Here is a 27,167-nt window from a genome sequence, read left to right on the forward strand (position 1 = left end):
ACGATATCTTCAATCAAGGAGCTCATGATATGCACGATCTCGCCACCGATAAGGTTATTCTATTGCAACCTTTGGCTAGGATCGGAGGATGGATCCAAGGCCTCGAGCTATCTCCGCATCGAAAAGTTGGCGAGCAAACCGATTTGGATTAGCGTTATCTCGGAGCGGATAAGCGTCACGGTAATTGGAACTGGAAGTCCCGGTCCAATCCGTCTGGTTGTGAATCAGGAGGAGCTTGTGGCTGCTGTTATTGATGCAGTTCTCAAGTCTTATGCTCGCATTGGCCGCTTTCCGATTTTAGGCACCAATCTCAATAGTTTTCATCTCTTTTGCCCTGCTTCCGGAGCTGAAGGTAATAAAAATGTGTTTAGTGTAAATCACAAAGTAGTAATGCCACTTTTTTAAGGGTTTTGGTTATCAAACACGTTGCTCCATAACCATTGAATCTGTACTTCAAGTATTGTAGGTGGGTTACATAAACGATGTCAGATACGCGGTTGTGAGAGACTAGGACCCCTTTTTTTAAAAGTCGGAAGTAATGTCTCACAGTATATTGGTGTTTTACTTGTTTAGAAGACGAAAGTGATGTTTAGCGCTCAAATTGCAATTACCAAATTGATAAATCAAACAATAACCACTGTGCAATTTAATCCAACATAAACGCAGTTTCTTAATAAAATCTTAAAGGGGTGCTAATTGAATTGGTTCGGTTGACTGTAGCTATGAGTCCATGGGAGACAATTGGATCGAATGGGGTTCGAAATTTTGTTCTGTGCAAAAAGCCTGAGATGGAGAAGCCAATTGAAAATGAGAAACCAATCACAGCTGTGCAGTTTTCTGGGAAGGGATATGGAAGGTGGAGGGCATGGTTCAATAAATCTTCGAGGATACCATCACACTAGATTTTCCAAGTTGCAGAAACAAAGATTGAAATTGATGAAGAGAAAAATGTAAAAATTGGAGCTGTTTACTTTAAGATCCCCGACTTCAAAAATTAATGAGAAAGTAAAAGGTGGAAAATTCAAAACAATGGATTGATAAAATTTCAGTTTGATTATCTGCGTTATTGCAATTGAGTTTTGTGTCTTGATTCTTGACTCTGAAACTACAAAATATTGAAATGTAGCTATCTAGCGAACGCCAAAAATATAATAGTTGAGGCAAGTCAACTTATAATTCACTCCCATAATGTCTCATCAGATTCATAAGATTCATAAATGGTAGCATCAAACTCACAGTCCTCAGTCGAGTCCCCTGGAAACCGCACATGTTTTATTTGTCGACCAAGTCTTCTTTCAAGGGTACCTTCTTCTTCAAGTGCTTTCGAGACGTTATTACATTGTCGAAGGTCAATATATTCAAGACAATGAAAATGATTGAGAGTAGCTACTAAACCTCTGAGTGTCATCCTATTTCCCAACAGTTGCAAATGGCGTATTCTGGACATGTCTTACAATAGCAAGAGCATGTGCATCACTCTCTCGAGAAAGATACCGAGGGTAATCGTAAGTTCTGGCATTCAATGTGAATGATTTGAGGCGAGGGCAACAACGACCAGCAACTTTAATACATTTGATCGGGATCGTGGACGTGTATAAAAATTGTAAATCCTCCAACAATAGAAGGTTTCTCAACAATTGAGTCAATCCTTCTTCAGATATACTGAAAGTCTGAAATCATGCGGTTCCTTGTAATCATGAGGATAAATACGACAATATTCTAGTCGTAAACGTCTCAACTGACTTGACCTGAAAAATTGTTAACAAGAAAATTAAATAATGCATGTAGGATTAAATATATCCTAGAAAACGTAAATTAATCGTTTGTATGCATCTCTAATAATATAATATGACTATATATACGCTTCAGAATTTAGTTTATGCATCCACAATTATATAGATTTTTTAAAACATATACTCATTTGTGTTGAATATAATTTGAGATGTATACAAACGATAACGGTTGAATATTTATTTTAGGTACAAGTTGAGATGATATGTTATGAACTTTAATTTCAGGTGTGGATTGCCTAGGATTTTATTCGAATCTCGTAAAATTGAGAAATACGATAACGGTGGAATTTCAATTTTAAGTTCAGGCTTGTGTAGGATCTAATTTGAGTGAAGAGGACAAGATTTCTTTCTTGCCTTCCATGCCTTTTAGCAGGGCACCTTTGAAATCCATGGCTGTCAGTGTCAGGTGTGGACGCCTGTGATATTTATGCAATTATCAGCGTCTCTCATCGTAGCGGATCTTTTTCGTCGGAGTAGTGGATCTAGAAGCACCAATTATCAGCGTCTACTTAATCTTTCTGATAGAGGTGCATACTGTTTGAACATCATTACGGGCAAAAACCAGCAATGATTTTAAAAAATTTAGCTACAGAGGTCTAAAAACGAAGGCACATGAAGTAAACAAAAGGCGCAACAGTACCTTTCACCAAAAAGTAGTATCTACACATTCAGATGAACTGTCAATGCTGGACACGATATGGAACTCCCTCTATATCGATTCGTAGAGATTATGAATCAGAATCATAGTTTCTGACAGTACATGGTTGTGTTGTCAGGTGTGATCAATGCAGGTTAACTTGGCTTAATCCCTATACACTATACTATATTGTGTATAGTTCTGAAATTAACAGCTACTTGGAGCAAGGTCCCAATAAGATTCTTGCTAAGAAAAGAAGAAGGCAACAGATTTGTTTGGGGAAAAATAGCTAGAGAATACAAAACCAAATAGCTGCTTGTTATGAAAAGTGGCCAAATCTTGAAAAAACACAGCCAGACAAGGAAGATAATTGGTGTATGTAGAGAAAGAGAGGATATTATCTCTCATATCAAATCTAATCACAACATTTCAAAAAAAAAAATCTCATCACCAGTTGCAGAGAACTACGGAAATCAAGCAGACTGTCAGGGCTGACATTGCGTGAAGGGAGCTTCTTCAATAGATTTCCGTAATAAATCAGTGGAAGAATGCTCCTTAATGTCATATTGCACAACTATACTGCCCTGCTCTAAAGTGCTCTATGTAATCTGAAACAAACTGCTCTGAAATCTGAGTTGCTCTGTAAAATACCAGGGGATCAGAATGTTTTTCAAGTTGGGAAAAATGACAGTTGAATGAATGATGGTGGACTGAGAAGAGATCTAACAAAAGTAAATTAAGGGATTTTCAAGAAAAAAAAACTGCTCGGTTGTTACTGTTGCCATGATTACGTGAAAAAAGAAGACAACATGCATGATGACTAATTTTCAGCAAATTTTAATCTGCACACTGATGAACAAACAAAGAGTTCTAATTAAAAGAAATTGTAAAAATCCAACGAGGCAACAAAAATCTCATACCAAGCTATTCAGAATTGTTAAAGATAGCGAAGTATTTACACAAACAACAGAGAGCAAATTGAGGAAAAATAAGAAGGGTGTTGCACTTAGTAAAATTTAATGAAATAAGAGAGCTGCTGAAAATCCATTATCCTAACTTTTGTTGACCAAATTACAAGTATTTTGATATCTAAAAGAGCACAGAAGTCGACAAAGTAACAGCAAAGATGAAGGCAGAACACAAATGAAGAAAGAAAGTGCAGATGCGGTGAGTGACATGTGGCCTGAAAATTGCCGATGCAGAGGTATACCATAGAAACTGAGGAAAATTAGCAGCATATACTAGACAGTCTAGACGACAATTGGGCAAACAAGAAAATTTGTTACCCGAAAAACTACAAGTGGCCCGATGCAGCAGTAAACAAAGTTGCAACGTCAACTTCAGTACAAATAAATCAACTAAGCAGCTAGTATGACATAACAAGCATTAAAAAGTTTAGAGAGACTAAAGCAATAATCGGAATTTTGAAGGTGCCTAGAAAAAAAAAGGAAGAACACAACAGGATGCCTAGAGTAAGGAAATGTGGAGCCAGCAGAGACAATAAAAGAGCAAGAAAACAAATGCTAGTAGAGCAGCTACCAGTGACTTGGTAGTGAACAGAAGGTTGAATTTTAAAAAAAGAAACGGGAAAGGTGGTCTGAAGCTAAAATAAATACACGCATCTTGAAAGTGAAGCAGTCAAAGGCACAACAGATTTTATATATGAAGAAAATTGATCTGCTCATTACATTTTGCCTGGATATATGGAAGCAAGAAGATAAATAAATAGCAGCAAAGGGTCCAGAAGAAGAGAAGAAAAGCTTCAAATATTCTCTGCGCCTAACTGATTCAGCCTTGCTTGCACACTCATATGATATAATTTGTCTCGCCAGTTCTATTACAACAAATGCAGTACTGCAAATGTTTCTTGAGATGCACATGAAATGACGGTGTTGGTCTCAAAGTCTATGGTTCTGCAACTGCTTTAGTAGGAATAAAAAAATCATAGTTAATTTTTTTAAAATTAAACCAAGTCCGTTAATAAAGCATTATCTAACAGAGGAGCAGGAGAAGATGCAGTAAAGAAACTTAAGGTACAAACCTAACAGCCTACAACAGCTGATCCAAACAACATAAGAAGCTGAGGCCTAGATCCACTGACACACACAAACCTAACAGCTTGATTTGGGTTGGTCAATATTTTTGGAACGTTCATGCCTTCATGAAAAACAATGCAAGAAGTCTTCATAAATGTTTTTCTAAATTATTAAATAGATAATTTCTGAGTTAAAATAGATTGATGGGGGCAAGAGCATGGGAACGACTGCCCACTGCTGCCCTAAGCTTGGTCTCAAGCTTGTCAATTTCCTGAAGGTAACATATTTTACTACATATTAATTGTAATTATGAACACAATAAGGGAAATTTCCACTTTTTCACATAAATTTTATGATATAAAAAGTATATAGATTATGCCTACATTATATGCAACAATTATTAAAAAGATTGTTTCAGGTCTAAATGAACATATCTTGCTGTAAAAACAAAAAAAAGATATATCCGAGTAACTGAATATTGTATTACAGGTATATAAACTGAGATGACAATGCTCGTGTACCATCAGATTCACTGTAATCTGCCGATTCAAAGAAATATTCATCAGACTCCCATATTCTTAGCATCAAAAATTCATTAGCAGTGGCAGTCATCATATAAATCACAAAAATCATCTATAAATTCATAGTCTTTAATCGAGTCCCGGGGAAACCTAACATGTTTTATCCGCTTACGAAGTTTTCTTGCAAGTTTTATATGCCGAGGAAGTTCATATGAAAGTCTAGCTACTTCAAGTACTTCTTCAAGGAAATAAAAGTATCGAAGATCAAGATATTCAAGAAAATGACACTGATTAAGAATAGCCCTCAAACCTGTTTCCGTCATCCTATTCCCAAAAAGTTGCAAATGGCGTAATCTGGGCATATTTCTTACAATAGCAAAAGCATCTGCATCACTCCTTCCAAGCTTGTAGGTGTGGCAAAATTTCTCACTGAATGTAAATGATTTCAGGTGAGGGCAACAACGACCCGCAACTTTAATACATTTAACAGATATTGAGGTGTGGGGAAAGTGCAATTCTTCCAACAATGGAAGATGTCTTAACATTTCGATCAACCCTTTATCAGTAATATGGAAATCAGGTGGTTCTAATCCTACGCAATCACCAGTGTAAACATCGCAAAATTGTAATTGTAAACGTCTTAGCTGACTTGATCTGCAAATAATTTACAAGATTAAAAATTAGATTGTCAAGTCAGAATATTAGAGCCTTGAAATTTTACATATAGCTAGAAATTAGAATGACAAACTACATAAAATATGTGAACCTAGCTAGCTTAGCCGGACAACTGTAGTAACTAGCTATTAGCATAATTATTTTCGTAAAGACATAAAATGAATGTAAAAAATTGAAGAAGACGATAACGGTTGAATTTCAACTTCAGGTCCGGTTTGTTTAGGATTTAATTCTGTCCGTGAGTCTCGTAAATTTGAGGAAGAGGACATAGAAGACAATTGCTGAGTTTCAATTTTAGGTCGGGACTGTGTGATTTCTTTCATGCCTCTCAGCAGTGCACCTTTGAAATCCATGGCTACAACCTGTGATGATTATGCAACAGTTTCCTTGGATTGCAAGTTTTGTTGTTGCCTCAAAATTAAACAGCTTACGAGCTAGGTTTTGTTGATACAAGATATAGATCCGATCCTGGGCTCATATTAAATACGCCCGATTTTGGTCCTAAATTCTCAACATGGTAGGAATAGAAACCTGACAATGGGAAAACTGAAAAGTATGACTTGCTCCTAAAGAATTCTAGTATATAAGTCTGATTTTTTTTATCATTACATATTATAAAATTTAAAATATAATTTTAATATCTTGTCATTGGGATTGGAATCTTATATAATTTTATAATACATCACGGTTATTTTTATCATTATATATTGTAAATTATAATTTTAATATATTGTTGGTAGGATTCGAATCTTATATTTCTTGTATAATAATTTTTAAAATTATATCTAACGGTTCTCATTAATTTGATTTAACGGTTCTCAATTAAGTAACCAATATTTCATCTTTAATATAATAGTATGGATATGTATGATCATATTTAATCTTCACAAAGTGAACCCAAGGAATTGCGTTATGTTTGATTATTTTAAATTTAGATTTAGATTTATGCATACATATTGAAAAGAACACAAGATAACAACTTTACTGGGTAACCCTAGTTCACCTATCTCCACACAATCTTCGTATTAATTCAATTTTCACGATCATTGATTTCAAAAAACAAGCACTCTGCTTCTATACTTAATAATTCAATAACCAGAAGACAAGGAAGCTAAAAAAAGAAGCTGCCAGCTCCTATTTCGAAAGGAGATATACGAAAGAAAAATGTAGTAAAAAAATCAAAAGAAGCAGCAGCAGAAACCAGCGAGGACTCTAAATTCAACAAAAAGTAGCATCTACATATTCAGATGAAGTGTCAATGCTATGCAAATGCATAATTAATAAATTAATGAGGACAGAAGAATGTAGGCGCAGCTCAGCGTTTGTCAAAATTTGTGTATAGTGCTGAAATTAACAGCCACTTGGAACAAGGTCCCAATATCAAATCTCATCACCAGTTGCACAGAACTACCGAAACAAGCAGACTATCAGGCCTGACATTGCGTCAAGGGCGCTTCTTCAATGGAAGAATGCTCCTTGTTTGACACATTGCACAACTATACAGCCCTGCTCTAAAGTGCTCTATGTAATCTAAAACAGATTGCTCTGAAATCTGAACTGCTCCCTGAAATATTAGTGGATCAGAATGATTTTTAAGTTAGGAAAACGAAACACACCTGAATGAACAATTACAAAAGTAAATTAAGGGATTTGCAAAAAAAAAAAAAAAGAAACCACATGGCTGTTACTGTTTCCATAATTACGCGAAAAAAGAAGACAATAGGCGTGATGACTAATTTTCTGGAAATTATAATCTGCACACCTATGAACTCAAACAAAGAGTTCTAATAAAAAGCAATTGTAAAAATCCAATGAGGCATCAAAATTCTCCTACTAAGCTATTCGGAATTATTAAAGATATTGAAAGTGCAAATCAAGCCATCATGATGGCCATCACTGGTCGATTTACTAGAAATTGAATCAATATGCAAAGTATTTACAGAAACAACAGAGAGCAAATTGAGGAAAAATGAGAAGGGTGTTGCACGTATTAACAGTTAAATAAAAAGAGAGCTGCTGGAAATCCAGTATCCTAACTTTTGTTGGCCAAATTAAAAGTGTGTTGATATCTAAAAGACCACAGAGGTCGACAAACAGGAAAAATGAAAGCGGAACACAATGAAGGAAGAAAGTGCAGATGCAGTGAGTGACATGTGGCCTGAAAATTTCCGATGCAGAGGCATACCATACCAATTGAAATTAGCAGCATATACTAGAGAACAATTGGGCATACTAGCAAATTGTACTGAAAAAACCACAAGTGATCCGATGTAGCAGTAAACAAAGTTGCAAAATCAATCTCAGTACAAATAAATCAACTAAGCAGCTAGTATGACATAACAAGCAGTCATAGAGTTCAGAAAGTCTAACCAATAATCGGAATTTGGAAGGTCCCTCGAAAAAAAAGGAAGAACGCAACAGGACACGTAGAGTAAGGAAAGGTGGAGCCAGCAAAGAGAATAAATAAGCAAGAAAACAAATGCTAGTAGAGCAGCTACCAGTGATTAAGCAGATAACAAAAAGATGAATTTAAAAAAAAAACATGGAAATATGGTGTGAAGCTAAAATAAATACATGAATCTTGAAAATGAAGCAGTCGAAGGCACAACAGATTTTAAACATGAAGAAAATTTATCTGCTCATTACATTTTGCCTGGTATAAAAAAATAGCAGCAAAAGGGTCCAGAAAAAGAGAAGAAAAGCTTCAAATATTCTCCGCCCCTAACTGATTCGGCCTTGCTTGCACATTCATATGATATAATTTGTCTTGCCAGTTCTATTACAGAAAATGCAGTCCTGCATATGGTTTTCGAGATACACATGAAATGAAGGTCTTGGTTTCAAATTCTACGGTTCTGAAGCTGCTTTAGTTGTAATAAAAAAAACATTGTTAACTTTTTTAAATTTGACCATTTGTTAATAAAGCATCATCCAACAGAGGAGCATGAGACAAGGAGAAGATGCAGCAAGAAACTTCAAGTACAAACCAAGCCTACAACAGCTGATCCAAACAGCATACTTTACCGTGACACAAACATAAGAAGCTGAGACCTAGATCCACTGACATCTGACAAATACACAAAACTAACAGCTTGATTTTGGTTAGTCAATGTTTTCGGAACGTCCCCTGCCAAGACATGATGTTCATGCCTTCATGAAAAACCATGTAAGAAGTCCTGGTGAATGACTTTATACATTATTGAATACATAATTAGTACTGAATCAAAATAAATTGATGGGGGCATCGGAACCACTGCCCCCTCCTGCCCCGAGTTTGGTCTCAAACTTGCCAATTTCCTGAACGCATATTAATTGTAATTGATATTAAGGAAAATTTCCATTTCATCACATAAATTTAATGCTAAAAAAGTATATAGATTATGCCTAAATTATGTGTAAAAATATTAAAAGAATGTTTAAGGTATAAGTGAACATTTCTTGCTGTAAAAAATAAAAAAGTTGGATATGAGTAATTGAATATTGTGTCACATGTACAAATTGAGATTACAATGCTCGTGTACCATCAGATTCACAGTAATCTGCCGATTCAAAGACATATTCATCAGACTCACATATTCTAGCATCAAATTAATAATAGTAGCCATACTTAAAATGACGAATTTCAGCTTTACATTCATAGTCTTCAGTGGAGTCCAAGGGAAACCTAACATGTTTTATCCGCTGACGAAGTTTTCTTGCAAGATTTTCCATTGCTTGTCTTCTCTGCGGACAACGTTTTCCTAAAAGACTATCTACATCAAGTACAGCATAAAGGAAATAACATTCTCGAAGGTCAAGATATTCAAGACAACGACAATGATTAAGAATAGCCTTTAAACCTCTAACTGTCATCCTATTCCCAAAAAGTTGCAAATGGCGTAATCTGGGCATATTTCTTACAATAGCAAGAGCATGCGCATTATTTGTTTGACGCCAGAACTGATAGTCATATATCTCATTCAATGTAAATGATTTCAGGTTGGGGCAATGACGACCAGCAACTTCAATACATTCAACAGGAATCGAGGTGTGGGGAAACTGCAATTCTTCCAACAATGGAAAATGTCTTAACATTTCGATCAACCCTTTATTAGTAATATGGAAAGCCGGTGGTTTTGGTTCTACACAATCATCTGTGTAAACATCGCAAAATTGTAATCTTAAACGTCTTAGCTGACTTGATCTGCAAATTTATTTACAAGATTAAAAGTTACATTGTCAAGTCAGAATACAAGAGTCTTTATTGTGTCCAATAGCTAGAATTAAAAATTATATAAAATATTTAAACCTAGCTTAGCCGGATTATTGTAGTAAGCTATTCTATAATAATTAGAGTAATTAAATAACAAAGGGTAGCTGAACTTTACACCGATTTTCAAGATATAGGCTAATTTTTCAGATTCTCAAAGTAACGGCTGCCATCAAATCCCGTCAAATTTTCGTTGTTAACTAATATATTTAAAAGTAAAATACATGAGTGATTGTTGTACTTTATACGTATTTACAAAATAGTGAACAAACTTTCATAAGTTGCTAACATCACTTTCCGTCTTTTAAAAGAATGGCTCTCGTCGAATCACTACTCGCACCACACCTTCATTCCTATAAAAAGCATATGATATCGCTAACCAATCAGATGCACAAAAAAAAAACTCAAATCATCCATTGTTTTTCTTCTATTTTCTTAATTCAATCAAGCACTCGGCTTCCATTTTTTTTAACCTCCTCAAACAAAACCACGAATCAAAAATTTTAACACAATTATGGAGATGAGCATCCACCCGCTGAAAAAACCCACAACCAGCATGATCATCGGAATAATTTCATAATCGATGTCTAGTATTAGTATTAGAACATTCCTCGGCTCTTTTGCAATAATAGTATGCCATTATTTAGTTTTTAGGTTGAAATTAAAATCTAGGTTGTAAGTCGTAAAATTTTCCTTGGTGTCCAAGTGTTGTTGCTGCCTCATAATTAAATTAGGTTTTAATCGGGTAAGGGTAAGGTTCTGTTTGGGAGTTGTGTTGAAAACTGATATGATGTGATAAAAAGTGTGGGTGGGAAAAAATGCTGTCAGGAAAATTAGATAACTGTTTGGTATTTTTTTTTAATTTATGCATATTTTGAGATATAATATATCAAAATAATGTTTTTGAGAAGGTTTGATGAATAAACTAATAGTTATTTCTTACAAAAGCTGAAAACAATTTTTTCCAAAAGCAAGCATGGAGAGACATGTTTTTGCTAACAGCAGTTTTTAGACCAAAAACGTTTAGAATTTACCAAACACCTTTCTGACAGTTTTTCAGCAAAAAGCTGATGTAACTGTCTGCAACGACAATACCAAACGGGGCCTAAATAGGTTAATAAGTTGTTACTTTCAATAAAAATAACTAGCTCTATAAGTAGGCACGAGCATCCTCTATAATATTACATAATTCTTTAATAAATTTCAATTTTTATTTGAGATATTTGAAATTCAAGTCGGTGATAGATGTTGCGACATTACAAACTTATTTTTTTGTTATATTCAGCGTGATTATATTATTATCGATTTACCCGGAAAAAATTAATACTACACAACATGTTATTTGTGTCGTATTAATTAATTGTACTTTGTTGATATGGATTTCGTTTGAGATACGTGCATGCTGTAAATGCAATTATATTATTGTCAAATTGTCACTAAATATTTAATACTACATGGTATGTTCTTTATATTGTATATATAGGAATTTCCCGTAAAACAAGATGTGATAATTATATTGTGTATTTTGTAAACAAGTATTTGATACTGCACACACGTATAAAATAAAAAAGTTTTGAACACTATTGGGTGGAATATGGCGGCGGTGATTCAAGAGGCGATTCAGGAGGCGAATAAAGCAGCGACAGGGGCACGTCTGAGATCTGAGACTCTGAGAGTGGGGGAGTGCAGTGAAAGGTGGATAGTGAAGGGTAGTCAAAGGTATCTGAATCGGGAAGGGGGGTTTTGTGAGTAGGGAAGGGCGTCCGTCTAGAGCAAAAAATCATGAAAATCTGATTAAGAGTAAGGATGTTCAGTCGTATATTGACTTTGGACAAGGGATTTGGTATACCAAGTCTGGAAAGAGGTATAGAAGAGGAGATCCAGTCAGTAATAGATCTAAGGTTCTTGGTGGGGTAAAAGATCAAGAAGAACTGAAGTATGAGTCGAATTACAAAGCTTATTGGTTCCTGTTAGAAAAAAAAATGCTCAAGGCGATTCTAAATGGAAACGAAGACTTCAAAGTGGTGGCTTCTACGAGAATACGCTTTCTTGAAAAAGCAATTGAGTCGGGCTTACTTCTGGAGGGACTTAAAGGGGATGAAGAGAGTTTATTTAGGATTCAAACTTATTTGATGAATAATGGTTGGTGGGAGAAAGCTAATAAGATCAAAATTAAAGACTATGGTCTAAGTTTTGGGATGGAAGATTCGGGCCTTCGTTTGCAAGAGGATTTGTTATTAGAGTTCATTCGAGATAATAGTGGTTGGGTACATCCAAATATTTTGAAAGATCTCAGTAAAAGGGACAATGGAGATATCAATATGGCCTTCAACCAGATTCATTATAATTCTCTCCAAGCCTCTAGATCGACGGCTTCTTGACACACAGAATAAATAAGGGGATCGGGTTTCAATCGTATTGGATTTTATTAATTCACACAGTGGGTTGGTGAAGGATAACATTTTGCAAGAGGCTTTGAAAGAAAGGGATGACGCTAAAGCCTTGAGACAACTCCACATCAACTCCCTGCCAGGAAAAGTTGATCACGATCCTCACTGTAGGAACTATAAAGAGGATTTGAACTCTACCCTTGGAGGCTGGGGGGGATAAAAATCTGCTACACTCTAAACCTTTGATTGGATCGCATAGGAGGAGTGATATGCTGCTGGTAGGGGCTCTAATAAAGGCTTCATATCTGTTTTCTGTGCAGGATTCTCGTTTAAAGTCCAATTAAAAGAGGTTTGGTCTTTCTTCAAAAGGAGTGGTATATTTTTTATTAAAGATATTATTCTGCCGGTTAAAAGGGATAAAAATAACAGAAGGTCTGGATTTGTTGTTATACAAAACTCTCTACAAGCACTGGATCTAATAAGTAAGATCAATGGGAAAACCTTCATGGAAAGCAGGTTATTATTATCTTTAGCGCAATCCAGAAACATAAAGTACATGAATTTAAGGGCATCCTCTTAGAAGAAGGAAGCAAATTCAAGACATAAATCCTGTATTACTAAAATTAGCACGGATGTTGTCAATCATGGGGGAAGTACGAAGGGTGAAATATGTGATATAAGTAAGAAGAGTGGGCATTAGTGGGGGAAAGAGTCGGTAATGGAAACAGTTACTTTGGGGCTTAATAAATCTTTTTTGGAGGAACTTGAGACCAGTCTTCTGCTGCATACAATAAGAAGTGAATATGTGGAATGTGTATCTGCGTATCTTGAAGGTCTTGGTTTTAAAGATGCGACAGTGCGAGGGCTATCCAGTAGGAAATTTATGGCCCATTTTCCAGATATTAGAAGCCTGGAAGATTTAGATATTGATTGTATGAGCATTGCTTTTGAAAGGGAGGAAAGAATTGTTTGGCGGGATTTGCATTTCAACAGAAGGATTTGGGTGGAATGTATAGGTTTGTCTATTGTTGGTTGGGAAGGGCGAAATTTTGATAAACTTTTGTCAGGTAAGAGAGACATACTTGGTTACTTTGCCTTCTAGGATGATGCGGGGTTTCTTAAAAACCCTAAATTTTTGATTAAAATGGAGAACTGTAGATGGGAGAATTATGAGGTTGAGGTCATCTTAGGGGAATACAAGTGTAAAATCATAATCGTTGAATGTAGCCCTCCAGATAGGTTCAATGATATTAAATAACTATTTCCTGTTACGACCAAAGCTTCGGAATATAAGAGTGACATAGAGAAGAAATCACCTAAACCCAGTATGGAACATACCGCAGATGATAGGATTAATCTAGTGCTCTTTGCAGAACTCTTCCATGATTGAATTCTTGAACTCAATGCCATTATCTCTTATTATTTTAACAGAATCTTTGACCAACTTATCCAGCTGTCTGACATGATCAGTTAGAGTATATGCAGTTTCATTTTTCTTGTGCAAGAAATACACCCAAGTGTATCTTGTGAACTCATCCACTATAACCATAGCATATTTCTTCTTTGCAATGGACATGACATTGACTGGACCAAATAGATCAACATGCAGTAAGTGATAAGGCTCAAGAATTGAGGATTCAGTTTTGCTCTTGAATGAAAATTTTCTTTATTTTGCCTTTTGACATGAATCACAAAGGCCATCAGGAGCAAATACTGATTTTGGCAGTCCTCTCACAAGATCTTTCTTTACTAGCTCATTTATGTTGTTGAAATTTAAATGAGAGAGTCTCTTGTGCCAATTCTAGCTTTTTTCAATTGATGCTCTGCTTAACAGACAGATTGCAGAACCATCAGAGTTTGTTGAAAGTCTAGCTTCATATATGTTACTATGTCTATAACCTTTCAGAACCACTTTGCCTGTAGAATTACTTAAAACTTCACAGTGTTCTTCAAAGAAATCCACATGATAACCTCTGTCACAGATTTGACTCACACTAAGCAGATTGTGTTTAAGTCCCGAGACAAGAGCTACTGTTTCAATTATGGCATTCCCAAGATTGATATTGCCATATCCCAGAGTCTTTCCCATGTTGCCATCTCCATAAGAAACTCATGGGCCAGCTTTCTCCACAAAGTCTGATAGCAGGGCTTTATTTCCAGTCATATGTCCTGAACATCCACTGTCCAGAACTAGGATATTTTTCCTGTTGCCCTACAATCACAAAGACCACTATTGGTTAGTTTTAAGGACCTAGACTTGCTTAGATCGTTTGGCCTTTATAAGTTTGTTAGCATTTGCATCGGATTTAATTTCAGAGTTTATGCTAACTTACTTCTTATCAGACTTTATATCAGACTTTGCATCAGAATATACACTAGAAGGAATTACACTAACTTTCTTCAAAGAAGGTTTTATTTGATAATAATCATAGTACAAACTATGATATTCCTTACAAGTATAAATAGAATGCCATAAACTATTACAATGAAAATAAGGATTTTGTGATTTAAACCTAACAGACTGACTCTTAACTCCTGATCTAGGAGGTAAAGAGTTTATATCTTTATTTTTCCTGCAAAAAGAAGCAAGATGGTTAGAGTTTCCACAGTTATAGCATTTCTTTCTGGGAGCATTAGGAACAGGCATATAATTATTACTTTTATTCACACCTTCCTTTCCATTCCTATTTTCCTAGCTTCCTTTACCTTGTTCACATTTCTAATCTGTTTCAGCTTATGATTAAGCTGCTTCTTTGTCATTAAACATATGTTTACTGAAGCTGGTTTGTCCTGTTTCAATTTGTCAGAAGTTGACTTTTCTTTGACTTCTGTTTTAGAATCATTCATCTTTTCAGACTTTGACACATCAGTTTTTGCTACAAATTTAACAGATTAACTTTAGGCTTTTCAGTTTTCTTGGTAAAGTTTGGTTTAGAGGACACAGTTTCCTTTTCTTCTTTATCATCTACATAACCTAGACCTTCTTTCCAATTTCCATTTTCTAAGATTTTCTGAGTTGTTCTTCCATAGTTAGTCCAAGTTTTGATTATCTCATTTTCCTTTTCCAGTTCAGATTTAAGAGATTTATTCAATTTTAGCACTTCATCCCTAACATACAAGGCCCCGTCTCTTTCAAACTGAGTTTGATGGAACATAACTAACTCTTTTTCTAAATATTCATTTCTGTTTCTAAGAGCAAGACTTTCAGATGTTAATCTTTCATTTGTTAAAGTCTGATCTCTAAAACTAATGAACATGGTTTTTAGATATAATCTTAGCTCAGAAATATCATCAGTATGAAAAGCAAGAGTTGATTGAGGTACCTTTAATTCAGCAACATCAGTACTGCTATCAGCATTTGCCATCAAGGCATAGTTCACCTTATCTTCAGAATTTGAAGTGTCTACCCAGTTTTTCTTCTTTATGATAAGTGTCTGTCCTTTATCACCTTTTCCTTTCTTGCAGTAAGGAGAGATGTGGCCTCTTTCACCATAATTGTAGCATTTGACATTTGAGTTGTCTCCTCTGTCAAACTTTCCTCCTTTTCCTTCAGATTTTCTGAACCCTTTCTTTTCAGAACTTCCACCTTTCCTGGAAAAGTTCTTGCCCTTTCTGAATTTCTTGTAGGCTATCTTTGTGATACCCTTCACCATAAGAGCACACAGTTGTATCATCTCTGCATCAACATCAACTTCAGATAAATTTTCAGATTCTGAATCATCATCATCAGAATATGATGACTCTGATTCAGACTGTATGATGAGAGCATTTCCTTTGCCCCTCTTTGAGACAACAACTTTAGGAGATTCCTCCTCAGCTTTAAGAGCAACTGTCTTTGACTTCCTTCCATGCCTATTTCTCCTGTGATCCATCTCAAGTTCATGAGTCTTGAGCATACCATAAATTTCATCAAGAGTAGTTTCAGCAAGGTCATAGTTTCTCTTATGGTAGTAGACTTTAAATCCCAATTTTCAGGAAGAGCTAAAAGGAACTTTATATTTGAATCTTCAAGATCATATTCCTTGTCCATCAGTGACAGATCATTCAAGAGTTTGGAAAACCTATCATATAAATCAGTTAATGACTCATCAGCTTTTGAGTCAAAGTGCTCATACTCTTGAGTGAGTATAGTATTCCTGTTCTTCTTGATTGCATCAGTTCCCTGGCATTTTGTCTCCAAAGCATCCCATATCTCCTTTGCAGTCTTGCATCCAATTACCCTATTTGACATGACATTGTCAATTGCACTATGAAGCATATGCCTTACCCTTGCATCCTTGGCAATCGATGACATGTCTTCAGTTGTGTACTCACTTTTCTCTTTTGGTATCATCTTTGTTGGTTGATCAGCAACTGCAACAGAAAGCTTGGTAGGCTTATATGGTCCATCATTGATTCTATCAAGGTATTCTGGATCTGTGGCTTCCAGAAACATAGCTATCTTTACCTTCCATATAGGATACTCAGATGCTCTCAGTATGGGAACCCTAATACTCTCATATCGACTGTGAGTTTGATTGTTTTGAGTATCTTGAGTTTTGGTGGGCTTAGGTGGGGTTTGTATTTCTTCAGACATGATTGTAAACTGGATCTCACTATTTGTAAATCAACAGAGAGTCTCTGATACCACTTGTTAGGTCACACAACACTATAGAAGGGGGTTGAATATAGTATTTATACAATCAAATCGATTTATAACACAAGTATGTAACAGTAAACAAGTATATTCAATATAATAAACTCTGTTACAATAGAATGAAGTCCTTCGTGAAAGGCTAAAAGAGTTTGCTAATAGGGCTAGTCCTCAAGTGGTCAACTTGCCCTTTCAAGTAAGATTCTTTAAGTCGGACTGTCTTCAAATCTGCTAGCTCGATTCACAATCTCTTAAAGACTACTCTGCTAAGCATCTTGTCTGGATGGAACATCGCTTAAGAACTGCTGGATACTTATCTGAGTTGAAAACTAAAGCTGCTGATTTGATTCAAGCTTATTATGAAAAGAACATTAAAAGGTATAATCAGTTTAAGAATAAGCTGAAGTCAGTTGGAGTTCAACCAGTTAGACCAACCAGCTTCACTGCAGAAAAGGATCGTGTCTTTGACAAGGAGCTGCTTCAAGATTTGGAAGAAGGTGAATTCGGAAGGGAAGACAACTGAATTCAATTAGCTCAACTTAATGTAATATGCTTAGAGCTTTATGAATCAAGATAGACAAATGTAGTCATATGTTCAGTCTAGAGGAACATCTATCTTGTATTCACTTGTAAATTTCTTTTGGAATCTGGAAAATGTTAAATATAATCTAGAACTTTTCTGCTATTTACTTTGCATTACTGTTTATATCTTTTTCTTATTTGTTAGTTGAGTTATCCTCTAGGTATTTGTTTTTTATTGTCTAACAAACAAATAGGGGGAGATTGAAAGGCATATGTCATAGCCTATTTGTTTATTCGAGGATTTAACTCAACTCAAATAAGGATGTAACAAATAAATAGTGGTTCTATCATCAAAGAGATCTCACTAAGTAACATATGTCAAAGGATTAAGTAACATTGTTCATTTACAGACTTGAGGACTTAATTCACTGGAAGAAGCTCAAGAAATTGATCAAACCTCAGTGATATAAATCAAGATTGTGTATTTAATCAAGTGACAGAGATCTTGTCAGGATATTAATTAATTACAGGGATTTAATTTGAAGAAAATCAAGTTATTAAGATCAAGACATGAAGAAACATCACAGAAGTTAGTCATTCATGAACCAGACAGTACATCGAGTGTCAACATTGAAGTGGTGGAATTGATTCATAATTTTCAGTGATTTTCAGAAGATTGTCAGAAGAGTGGTTGTTGTTCAAGAATAATATTAATTCTCTATTAATTAATTAAGTCATATAATTTAATTAAGAAAATAAATTATATCTGCAAAGATTAATTTATTGATTAATTGAATTAATTGACTAATTAATTCTGAATTAATATTATGTATTTTCAGAATTGATTTTGAATTAATATTCAATATTAATTCAGCAAGACAAATATTTGAACTGGTATGACAATTGGATTGTCACACCGAAAGTCTTTCCAATTCTTTTAGATTGTCATACCGATAGTCTTTCCAGCTCAAAGGATTGTATTGCCGATAGTCTTGCCAGTTCAATCAATAGTCTCACCGATTGTCTTGCTAGATCAAAAGGATTGTCTTGCCAACAATTCAAGTGGATTGTTTTGATTACTTAACAACAGAAGTTGATCTTTCAACAACAACATTGAATATCTCAACCAACTGAAGAACACAGAACAAAAAGAAAAGCAGAGAAGTTATTGTCTTCAACTGCAATATTACAAGACATTAATTTCTAGTATTTATTGTTAAATCTAAACCACTAGAAATCCTTCTCTTGTTCTTGTGTAACTATCTAGCGGATCAAAATCCCTAGAAGTTAATCTCAAATTGCTTTTAGCATTTGATCTTTATATTTCAAAAATAGAAAAAGTTCATGTCGAATTTATTCTAGATTTGGAATAATTTATTTGAGATTAATCCCTTGTAAACGATACCGTTGTTGTAACATCTTTCAAGTTTAATAATAGTTTTATTTAACTTGAATTTTGTTTTACTTTTTTGATTCCGCATTTTATTCGATTAAACGGTATAGTTTGTATTCAACCCCCCTTCTACAAACATATTGGGACCTAACAGTTGTAGATTTTTCTGCATTATCCTTAGACAATGTCTCTTGATCACTCTCATCATCACTTTCTTCACTAACCATCTCCACATTGTAGGATTTTATCTATCACGGAAGCATGGTAAAACAATTTTACACATATAAAATCCAAATAAAAACATATAAATCGTGATTAAAACATATGAGATCGATTTCTAACCTTTAAAAGCGATCCAAGAACAACGAGTAGAGATCCATAGCAGCTGCTCCTCAAGTGTGAAACACTCCACCGGTATCCACCAAGAAATCGATATAATGAAGGAGGAGGAGGTGGAGAGAATTAGGGTTAGGTAAATTTTTAGGTTGAGGCAAAAATAGGGTTTATAATAGTATATTTATAGGCAAAATTTTCAGCTGAAAATTTTCCCATAAAATATTATTATTATTAACCTTTTATTATTCTCATTAATAATTAAAACACCTTTTAATTATTAATCATTTTTCTAAACACTTTAGAAATAATTCTCTCACTTGATTTAATAGTCAAAAATTAAATTCTTAATTAATAATATTAAGAACTTTTTCTTAATTAATTTATAATCAATTAAATCTCATTTAATCAATTATTAAATTTTCCAATTAATTATTTATTTCATAAATAAATAATTATCAGCCATTATTAATTAATTCCTCCACCATTAAATCATTCTCTTTTATGGTGTGACCATGTAGGTTCAATATTAAGCCGGTAGTAGAAATAAATAATAATAAAACTATTTTATCATTATTTATTTAATTCTCTAATTCATTAAATATGATTAATTAATTAATCATATTTATTCTATATCGTGAGGGATACTTCTCAGCATATCGCGACTATCCGGATAATACGAATTCACTGCTTAGAATACCAATAACCTATTCAGTGAGTAGTTACCGTACAATCAATTCCTTCTACCCTGCAATGTCACGATTAAATATAAGGCATGGAACTTGTGTCAAGCCTATCTTATTTAATCACTTGCTTTCCCATTCACTATGCTTAGTTCTATTTAATGTAAATTAGAAACTCCTTTCTAATTTCATTCACTCTGGCCAGAGATTCCTGAACTAGCATAAGTGGATCAGCATTGAACATTCTCTTCCTTCACTGGAAGGGGTAGATCCTTTATTGATCATACACTATCTTCGTGTACAAATTTCTATACCCAGTAGAGCCCTTACAGTTGTCCCTGGAGACTAAGAACTAAACCAAAGCATAGTTCAGTGTACACAAGATGACTATGATGACTTCAAGTCTAAGGATACTTGTACAACTATCACTATGTGAACAACTACTGACACGTGAGTGAACTCCATCAGTTGTTCAGCTGTGCGAGTCATGTTCAGTGAACTTATTCTATAATAAGCACCTACATACTAGCTATAGTGTCACCACACAAATGTCTATGAGAACAGACATCCTTCATAATGAAGCAAGCATAGTATGTACCTGTAATATCCCGTAATTTTTTTTAGAATTCGATTAATAAAAGAATAATAGAATAAAAAGGATTAAAATTAGATAAGGACTAGGATTTAAAATTGGGTTAGACTAATGGGCCTAAAATTTGGATCCAATTCTAATATGGATAACTTGTAGGTTAAGATATGGGGTTTTGTATCGTTATAAATACACCATATTCGTCTTTCTCGTTTTTTATATAAGAATTCGTAGGGCTCTTCTCAGCAAAAATCAGCAGTCTTGTAAAATTCGTAGAAAATTCATCGTAAGTCGGAATTCAGTGATTCTGGACTTTTCGGAGAGGTCTTTTCGTTATCTTCAACTTTCGTGTTTCGTATTTTCTAATATAACGTCGTTTAGTAGGTCAAAAAGGCTATATTCAGATCTGGTCAGATTTTAAGGTAAGTTTTCGATCGATCTTACTAGTGTTTTCAAAATTGTGTATTATGCGTGTATATTTGATTATCAAAAAATGGGCTAAGTGATGATATTTTTGAAAGTATTATGTGTTACAAGTATACGTATTGTTGTATCTCTGTGGTGTCTAGATGATAATTCTGAATCTTTGATTTGTGCCATGGTTTGTGAAAATATCGAATAAGAACTTAGGACCGCAGTCACCGGATTGTAGTGACAGTTTTATGAAAATTTAGGACCGTTATCACCGGGTTGTAGTGGTCTTGGCATGAGTTATTGATTTTGGAATTATTGTTGTCTATGTGCCATGTGTATTGTGTGTATCGAATAAGAATAAGAATAAGAAAGTGTATCAAAAGTGTTTGTTTCGTATATCGTATCGTATAGATTATCGTATTTTGTTATATGTGTGTGTGTTACTTGGCCTACTAGTTGGATCGATTATTTTCTTGCTGGGCTGTATAGCTCATTCTTACAATTTCAGGTTTCGTCCGAGATTCGAGTTGTATAGCATTGGAGTTCGAGGACCTTAGTTTTGGAGTAGATTGACTTTTGGACCGTTTCCGTTAGCTGCGCTTTTGTAATAGTCTCCTTTGTAATTGAATTTAGGATTAATAATTGTATTAGAATTTAGTTTTGTATTTAGAATTAATGGTCAGGAAGTGCGGGCCGTTACAGTTGGTATCAGAGCAGGCTGTTCTTCGGTGTGTGTTAGTTATGGGACTAGTACATTCCCTAGGATTCGATCTTGTGGACCATAGTTTAAGTTTGTCCTATAGGAGATTAGCGAGAGTAGACGTTTAGGATTGTTGTGAATTTGGGGACCAAATTCTTTTTAAGGAGGGAAGTATGTAATATCTCGTAATTTTTTTTAGAATTCGATTAATAAAAGAATAATAGAATAAAAAGGATTAAAATTAGATAAGGACTAGGATTTAAAATTGGGTTAGACTAATGGGCCTAAAATTTGGATCCAATTCTAATATGGATAACTTGTAGGTTAAGATATGGGGTTTTGTATCGTTATAAATACACCATATTCGTCTTTCTCGTTTTTTATATAAGAATTCGTAGGGCTCTTCTCAGCAAAAATCAGCAGTCTTGTAAAATTCGTAGAAAATTCATCGTAAGTCGGAATTCAGTGATTCTGGACTTTTCGGAGAGGTCTTTTCGTTATCTTCAACTTTCGTGTTTCGTATTTTCTAATATAACGTCGTTTAGTAGGTCAAAAAGGCTATATTCAGATCTGGTCAGATTTTAAGGTAAGTTTTCGATCGATCTTACTAGTGTTTTCAAAATTGTGTATTATGCGTGTATATTTGATTATCAAAAAATGGGCTAAGTGATGATATTTTTGAAAGTATTATGTGTTACAAGTATACGTATTGTTGTATCTCTGTGGTGTCTAGATGATAATTCTGAATCTTTGATTTGTGCCATGGTTTGTGAAAATATCGAATAAGAACTTAGGACCGCAGTCACCGGATTGTAGTGACAGTTTTATGAAAATTTAGGACCGTTATCACCGGGTTGTAGTGGTCTTGGCATGAGTTATTGATTTTGGAATTATTGTTGTCTATGTGCCATGTGTATTGTGTGTATCGAATAAGAATAAGAATAAGAAAGTGTATCAAAAGTGTTTGTTTCGTATATCGTATCGTATAGATTATCGTATTTTGTTATATGTGTGTGTGTTACTTGGCCTACTAGTTGGATCGATTATTTTCTTGCTGGGCTGTATAGCTCATTCTTACAATTTCAGGTTTCGTCCGAGATTCGAGTTGTATAGCATTGGAGTTCGAGGACCTTAGTTTTGGAGTAGATTGACTTTTGGACCGTTTCCGTTAGCTGCGCTTTTGTAATAGTCTCCTTTGTAATTGAATTTAGGATTAATAATTGTATTAGAATTTAGTTTTGTATTTAGAATTAATGGTCAGGAAGTGCGGGCCGTTACAGTACCGATCTTTGTGGATTATTAATTACCAGTTAGTAATCCTACGACTAGAAACTATTTAAGTTTAGAGTTATCATCTTTTAGGTCTCATTATTATGATCTCATCACAATCCATAAAAAGCTTTACTCTAAACTGCGGTATATATTATTTAAACACTTAAAATAGATACAGTCCGCAATAAAAACAAAACAAGTCTTTTATTAATATCAATGAAATCAAAACAGATTACATAAAAGTTATTCCTAAATCCTCATACATGATTGGACTTAGGACATATCTCTTTCAATCTCCCACTTGTACTAAAGCCAATCACTCTGGTATCTAATACCCATCTTGTCTTTATGACGATCAAAGTGACTTTGAGAAAGTGGCTTTGTTAAAGGGTCTGCTATGTTATTATGTGTGTCAACCCTCTCGACGTTGACATCTCCTCTTTCAATAATCTTCCTAATCAGATGAAAGCACCGCAGGACATGTTTGGAATTTTTATGAAACCTAGGTTCCTTGGCTTGTGCTATTGCTGCGTTGTTATCACAATACAACACAATAGGCTCTTCAACGCTATGAATAACTCCCAACTCAGAAACAAATTTCCTCATCCAAACGGCTTCTTTTGCAGCCTCACTTGCAGCTATATATTCTGCGAGAAGCTTGCCTTAAACCATATATGGTTCGCAGCAGCTTACACACTAGGTGTTCATTTCCCTTGGAAAGAAAACTCTCTGGTTGTGTCATATACACTTCCTCCTCAAGTTCCCCATTGAAGAAGGTCATTTTCACGTCCATTTGCCAGATCTCATAGTCGTAGTAAGCAGCAATCGCAAGCAAAATCCGAATTGATTTTAACAGGGCTACAAGCGAAAAAGTTTCATCAAAGTCAATCCCTTGCCTTTGTTTGAATCCTTTTACCACGAGCCAGGCCTTATAGGTCTCCACCTGGCCATCTGCTCCAATCTTTCTTTTGTATATCCACTTGCACCCAATAGGCTTAACACCTTCAGGCGCCTCAACCAGAGTCCATACTTGGTTGGTATACATAGATTCCATTTCGGATTTCATGGCACTATGTCATTTCTCTGAGTCAACACTACTCATAGCCTCATTATAGGTCACAGGGTTGTCATCATCAATGATTGACAACTCATTACCATTCTCAATGACAAGGCCATAATACCTCTCAGGTGGGCGAGACACTCTCCCTGTCCTTCGAATGGGTTGTTCCACAGAAGGTTGTTCAGTCTGAACAGGTGTTTCCACTTGATCCGTAGTAGTTTGTGCTTCTTGAACTTCATCAAGTTCAATTTTGCTCCCACTGTTTCCTTCAAGGATAAACTGCTTTTCCAAGAAGGTAGCATGTCTGGAGACAAACACCCGATGATTGGTGTAAAAGTAATACCCCAAAGTCTCTTTAGGATATCCCACAAAATTACATTTTACCGATCGAGATTCCAACTTATCTGGGTCAACTTTCTTGACATAAGCTGGACATCCCCAAATCTTAACGTGTTTAAGACTCGGTTTCCTTTCTTTCCATATCTCATATGGAGTTTGAGGAACAGATTTGGAAGGCACCTTATTCAGTAAATATGCTGAGGTTTCCAATGCATAACCCCATAGGAATACTGGAAGATTCGCATAGCTCATCATGGACCGAACCATGTCTAACAAAGTTCGATTTCTCCTTTCAGTTACCCCATTTAACTGTGGAGTATATGGAGGAGTCCACTGGGAGACTATACCATTTTCTTTGAGATAATCTAGAAACTCTCCATTCAAGTATTCACCACCTCGATCTGATCGAAGAGTTATAATACTGTGTTTGGTTTGTTTCTTCACTTCATGTTTATATTCTTTGAACTTTTCAAAGGCTTCAGACTTGTGTTTCATCAAATACACATATCCGAATCTAGATCTATCATCTATGAAAGTAATGAAGTATGAAAATCCACCCATGGCTTGCGTAGACATTGGTCCACATACATCTGTGTGTACCAATCCTAGCAAATCTGCAGCCCTCTCTCCATGTCCACTAAATGGAGATTTGGTCATTTTACCCAATAGACAAGACTCGCATGTAGGATATGATTCAAAATCAAAGGGGTCAAGTAACCCTTCCTTATGCAATGTTCGCAGTCTATTTTCACTAATATGACCTAGCCTACAGTGCCATAAATAGGTCAGATATTCATCATCTCGTTTTCTTTTATTAGTTTGTTCAATCTGAAGTAAATCATGCTCTACGTCACATACATACAGACCATTATTTAAAATACCATGTCCATAAAGAACATTATCTCTAAGAATAGAACATTCATTATTCTTAATAATAAATGAAAAACCATCCAAATCCAACATAGGAATAGAAACAATATTCCTCACAATAGAAGGAACGTAATAACAATTATTCAAAATAATAGTCTTGCCCATAGGCATATGTAAACTAAATGATCCTACAGATATGGCCGCAACCCTTGCTTCATTGCCCATACGTAGAATCACCTCATCTTTTTCAAGAGTCCTACTTCCCTTTAGTTCTTGCAACGAATTGCAAATATGAGAACCACAGGCGGTATCTAATACCCAAGTAGAAATTTGACCTAGTGACATATTAACTTTGATCATGAACATGCCTGAATCAGAAGCGGTAGTCTCACTACCCTTCTTCTTCTTCAATTCTGCAAGGTAAACCTTGCAGTTCCTCTTCCAGTGCCCCAACTTGCTACAGTGAAAGCAAATAACTAAGTTAGGACCAATCAACTTGTGAGCATCTAGTATACTCCGAAGTGATAGTGCAGAAGACATAACGAATATAGTAAATCTGTAAATGATGAACACATAACAACACTTAGAAAATATTCAATTTCATTTCAAGACACTATATGAATCGGGTCTTTATTCATAAGTGGCTCCCACTAGTTTATCTAATTTATACAACCCCTAAGTGAAAATTAAGCATTCATAATGCTAGTGGGAATAGGGATCCTACATTCCATCACACAACCTCGGCAGTAGCACCAAATGTCATGTGATGTTCAATAGGCAGACAACTCTTGTCAATTACATCTTATGTTATTCCCTAATAAAACTTTAGCCTCTTGAATAATTGAGTCATGGCTGTAGCACGACAAACTCAATATTCTAAGTCAAGTCTAACCCAACATTTCATACAATTAAATAAGTCTCTAACGGCCCACGACTGTAGCACGTAACGACCTTTAGATTCTAATTCAATGTACACATCTCTATGTAATAGACAAGTATTTCTTATTTCGAAATCAAAGCCCTCGGCTGTAGCACGAAACGACAATGATTTAAAAATAAGAACCAATTTCTATCATGTTGGAAGGCTATGACCGACACAAGCCCGTTGTGTCATTGACCAATTACTACTTGATATTATTTAATTTTAGAGGGATTATATTACGTTACAATCATAATCATATTATAAAGAGATTCTTCCTTTTAAATTAAATATTTCAAATCAATAATCGATAATCAGATGATTCCCAGATCGGGTGGAGCATTTTCAAGAGGCGTCACTTAATAACCCTTTCTTACAGATAGAAATCTGTTGTTGAGAGAATCATCCTTTCTCTCAATATTGAAAATTCATATTCAATTACGTGTTTCATAAACACAAGAATCTCATGATCGTATTCATAATATTTATATTAAGGTCATGAAACAATTTCACTATACTAGATTGTCTAACAAACGCCTTATGTTAATTAAGTTCACCTAAATCTATCATCACATGATAAACTAAGCATATATCACATATATAAGCATGAATAAACGTAAAGGTGGGCATGTTACATCATGTAGCATATTGGTCTAAGCATTATACATCTCTATGTATCACATGAGGCATTTAAAAGCAATTAAAACAGTCAAAAACAGCTTTAAAACACTACTGTTAGCTATAAACAGTTCGAAACTATTTCAGAAAATATCATATAATATACCATTAGATGCGTCTCGAAAAGACGAATCCAACGGCATAAAAAACACCTCATTCTGACAAAGCACGCGCCCACACGCGCCCCGAGAAGAAAACTGTAATATCCCGTAATTTTTAGAATTAGATTATTAATTGAATAATAGAATAAAAAGAATTAAAATTAGAAAAGGACTAGGATTTAAAATTTAATTAGACTAATGGGCCTAAAATTTGGATCAGATTCTAATATGGATAACTTGTAGGTTAAGAAATAGGGTTTTGTATCGTTATAAATACACCATATTCGTATTCCTTGTTTTCATCATTAAAATTCGTAGGACTTTCTCAGCAAAAATCAGCTGTTTTGTAAAATTCGTAGA

General features: G+C 34.9%; 1 protein-coding gene across 1 annotated transcript; it reads right to left on the reverse strand.

The window, feature by feature from the left end:
• Window positions 1-9,250: 9,250 nt before the first annotated feature.
• On the reverse strand, window positions 9,251-9,736 carry LOC141680578 (putative F-box/LRR-repeat protein 23). Its single transcript, XM_074486765.1, has one exon. The coding sequence runs from the start codon at window positions 9,734-9,736 to the stop codon at window positions 9,251-9,253; it is 486 nt and encodes a 161-aa protein (XP_074342866.1).
• Window positions 9,737-27,167: the final 17,431 nt, after the last annotated feature.

This window comes from Apium graveolens, chromosome 8 (assembly GCF_009905375.1).
Source record: "Apium graveolens cultivar Ventura chromosome 8, ASM990537v1, whole genome shotgun sequence".
Lineage (NCBI taxonomy): Eukaryota > Viridiplantae > Streptophyta > Magnoliopsida > Apiales > Apiaceae > Apium > Apium graveolens.

What these genes read in the sequence shown, in the direction of transcription:
- LOC141680578 (XM_074486765.1), bottom strand. Translation starts at nt 9,736, where the DNA reads ATGTTAAGACATTTTCCATTGTTGGAAGAATTGCAGTTTCCCCACACC.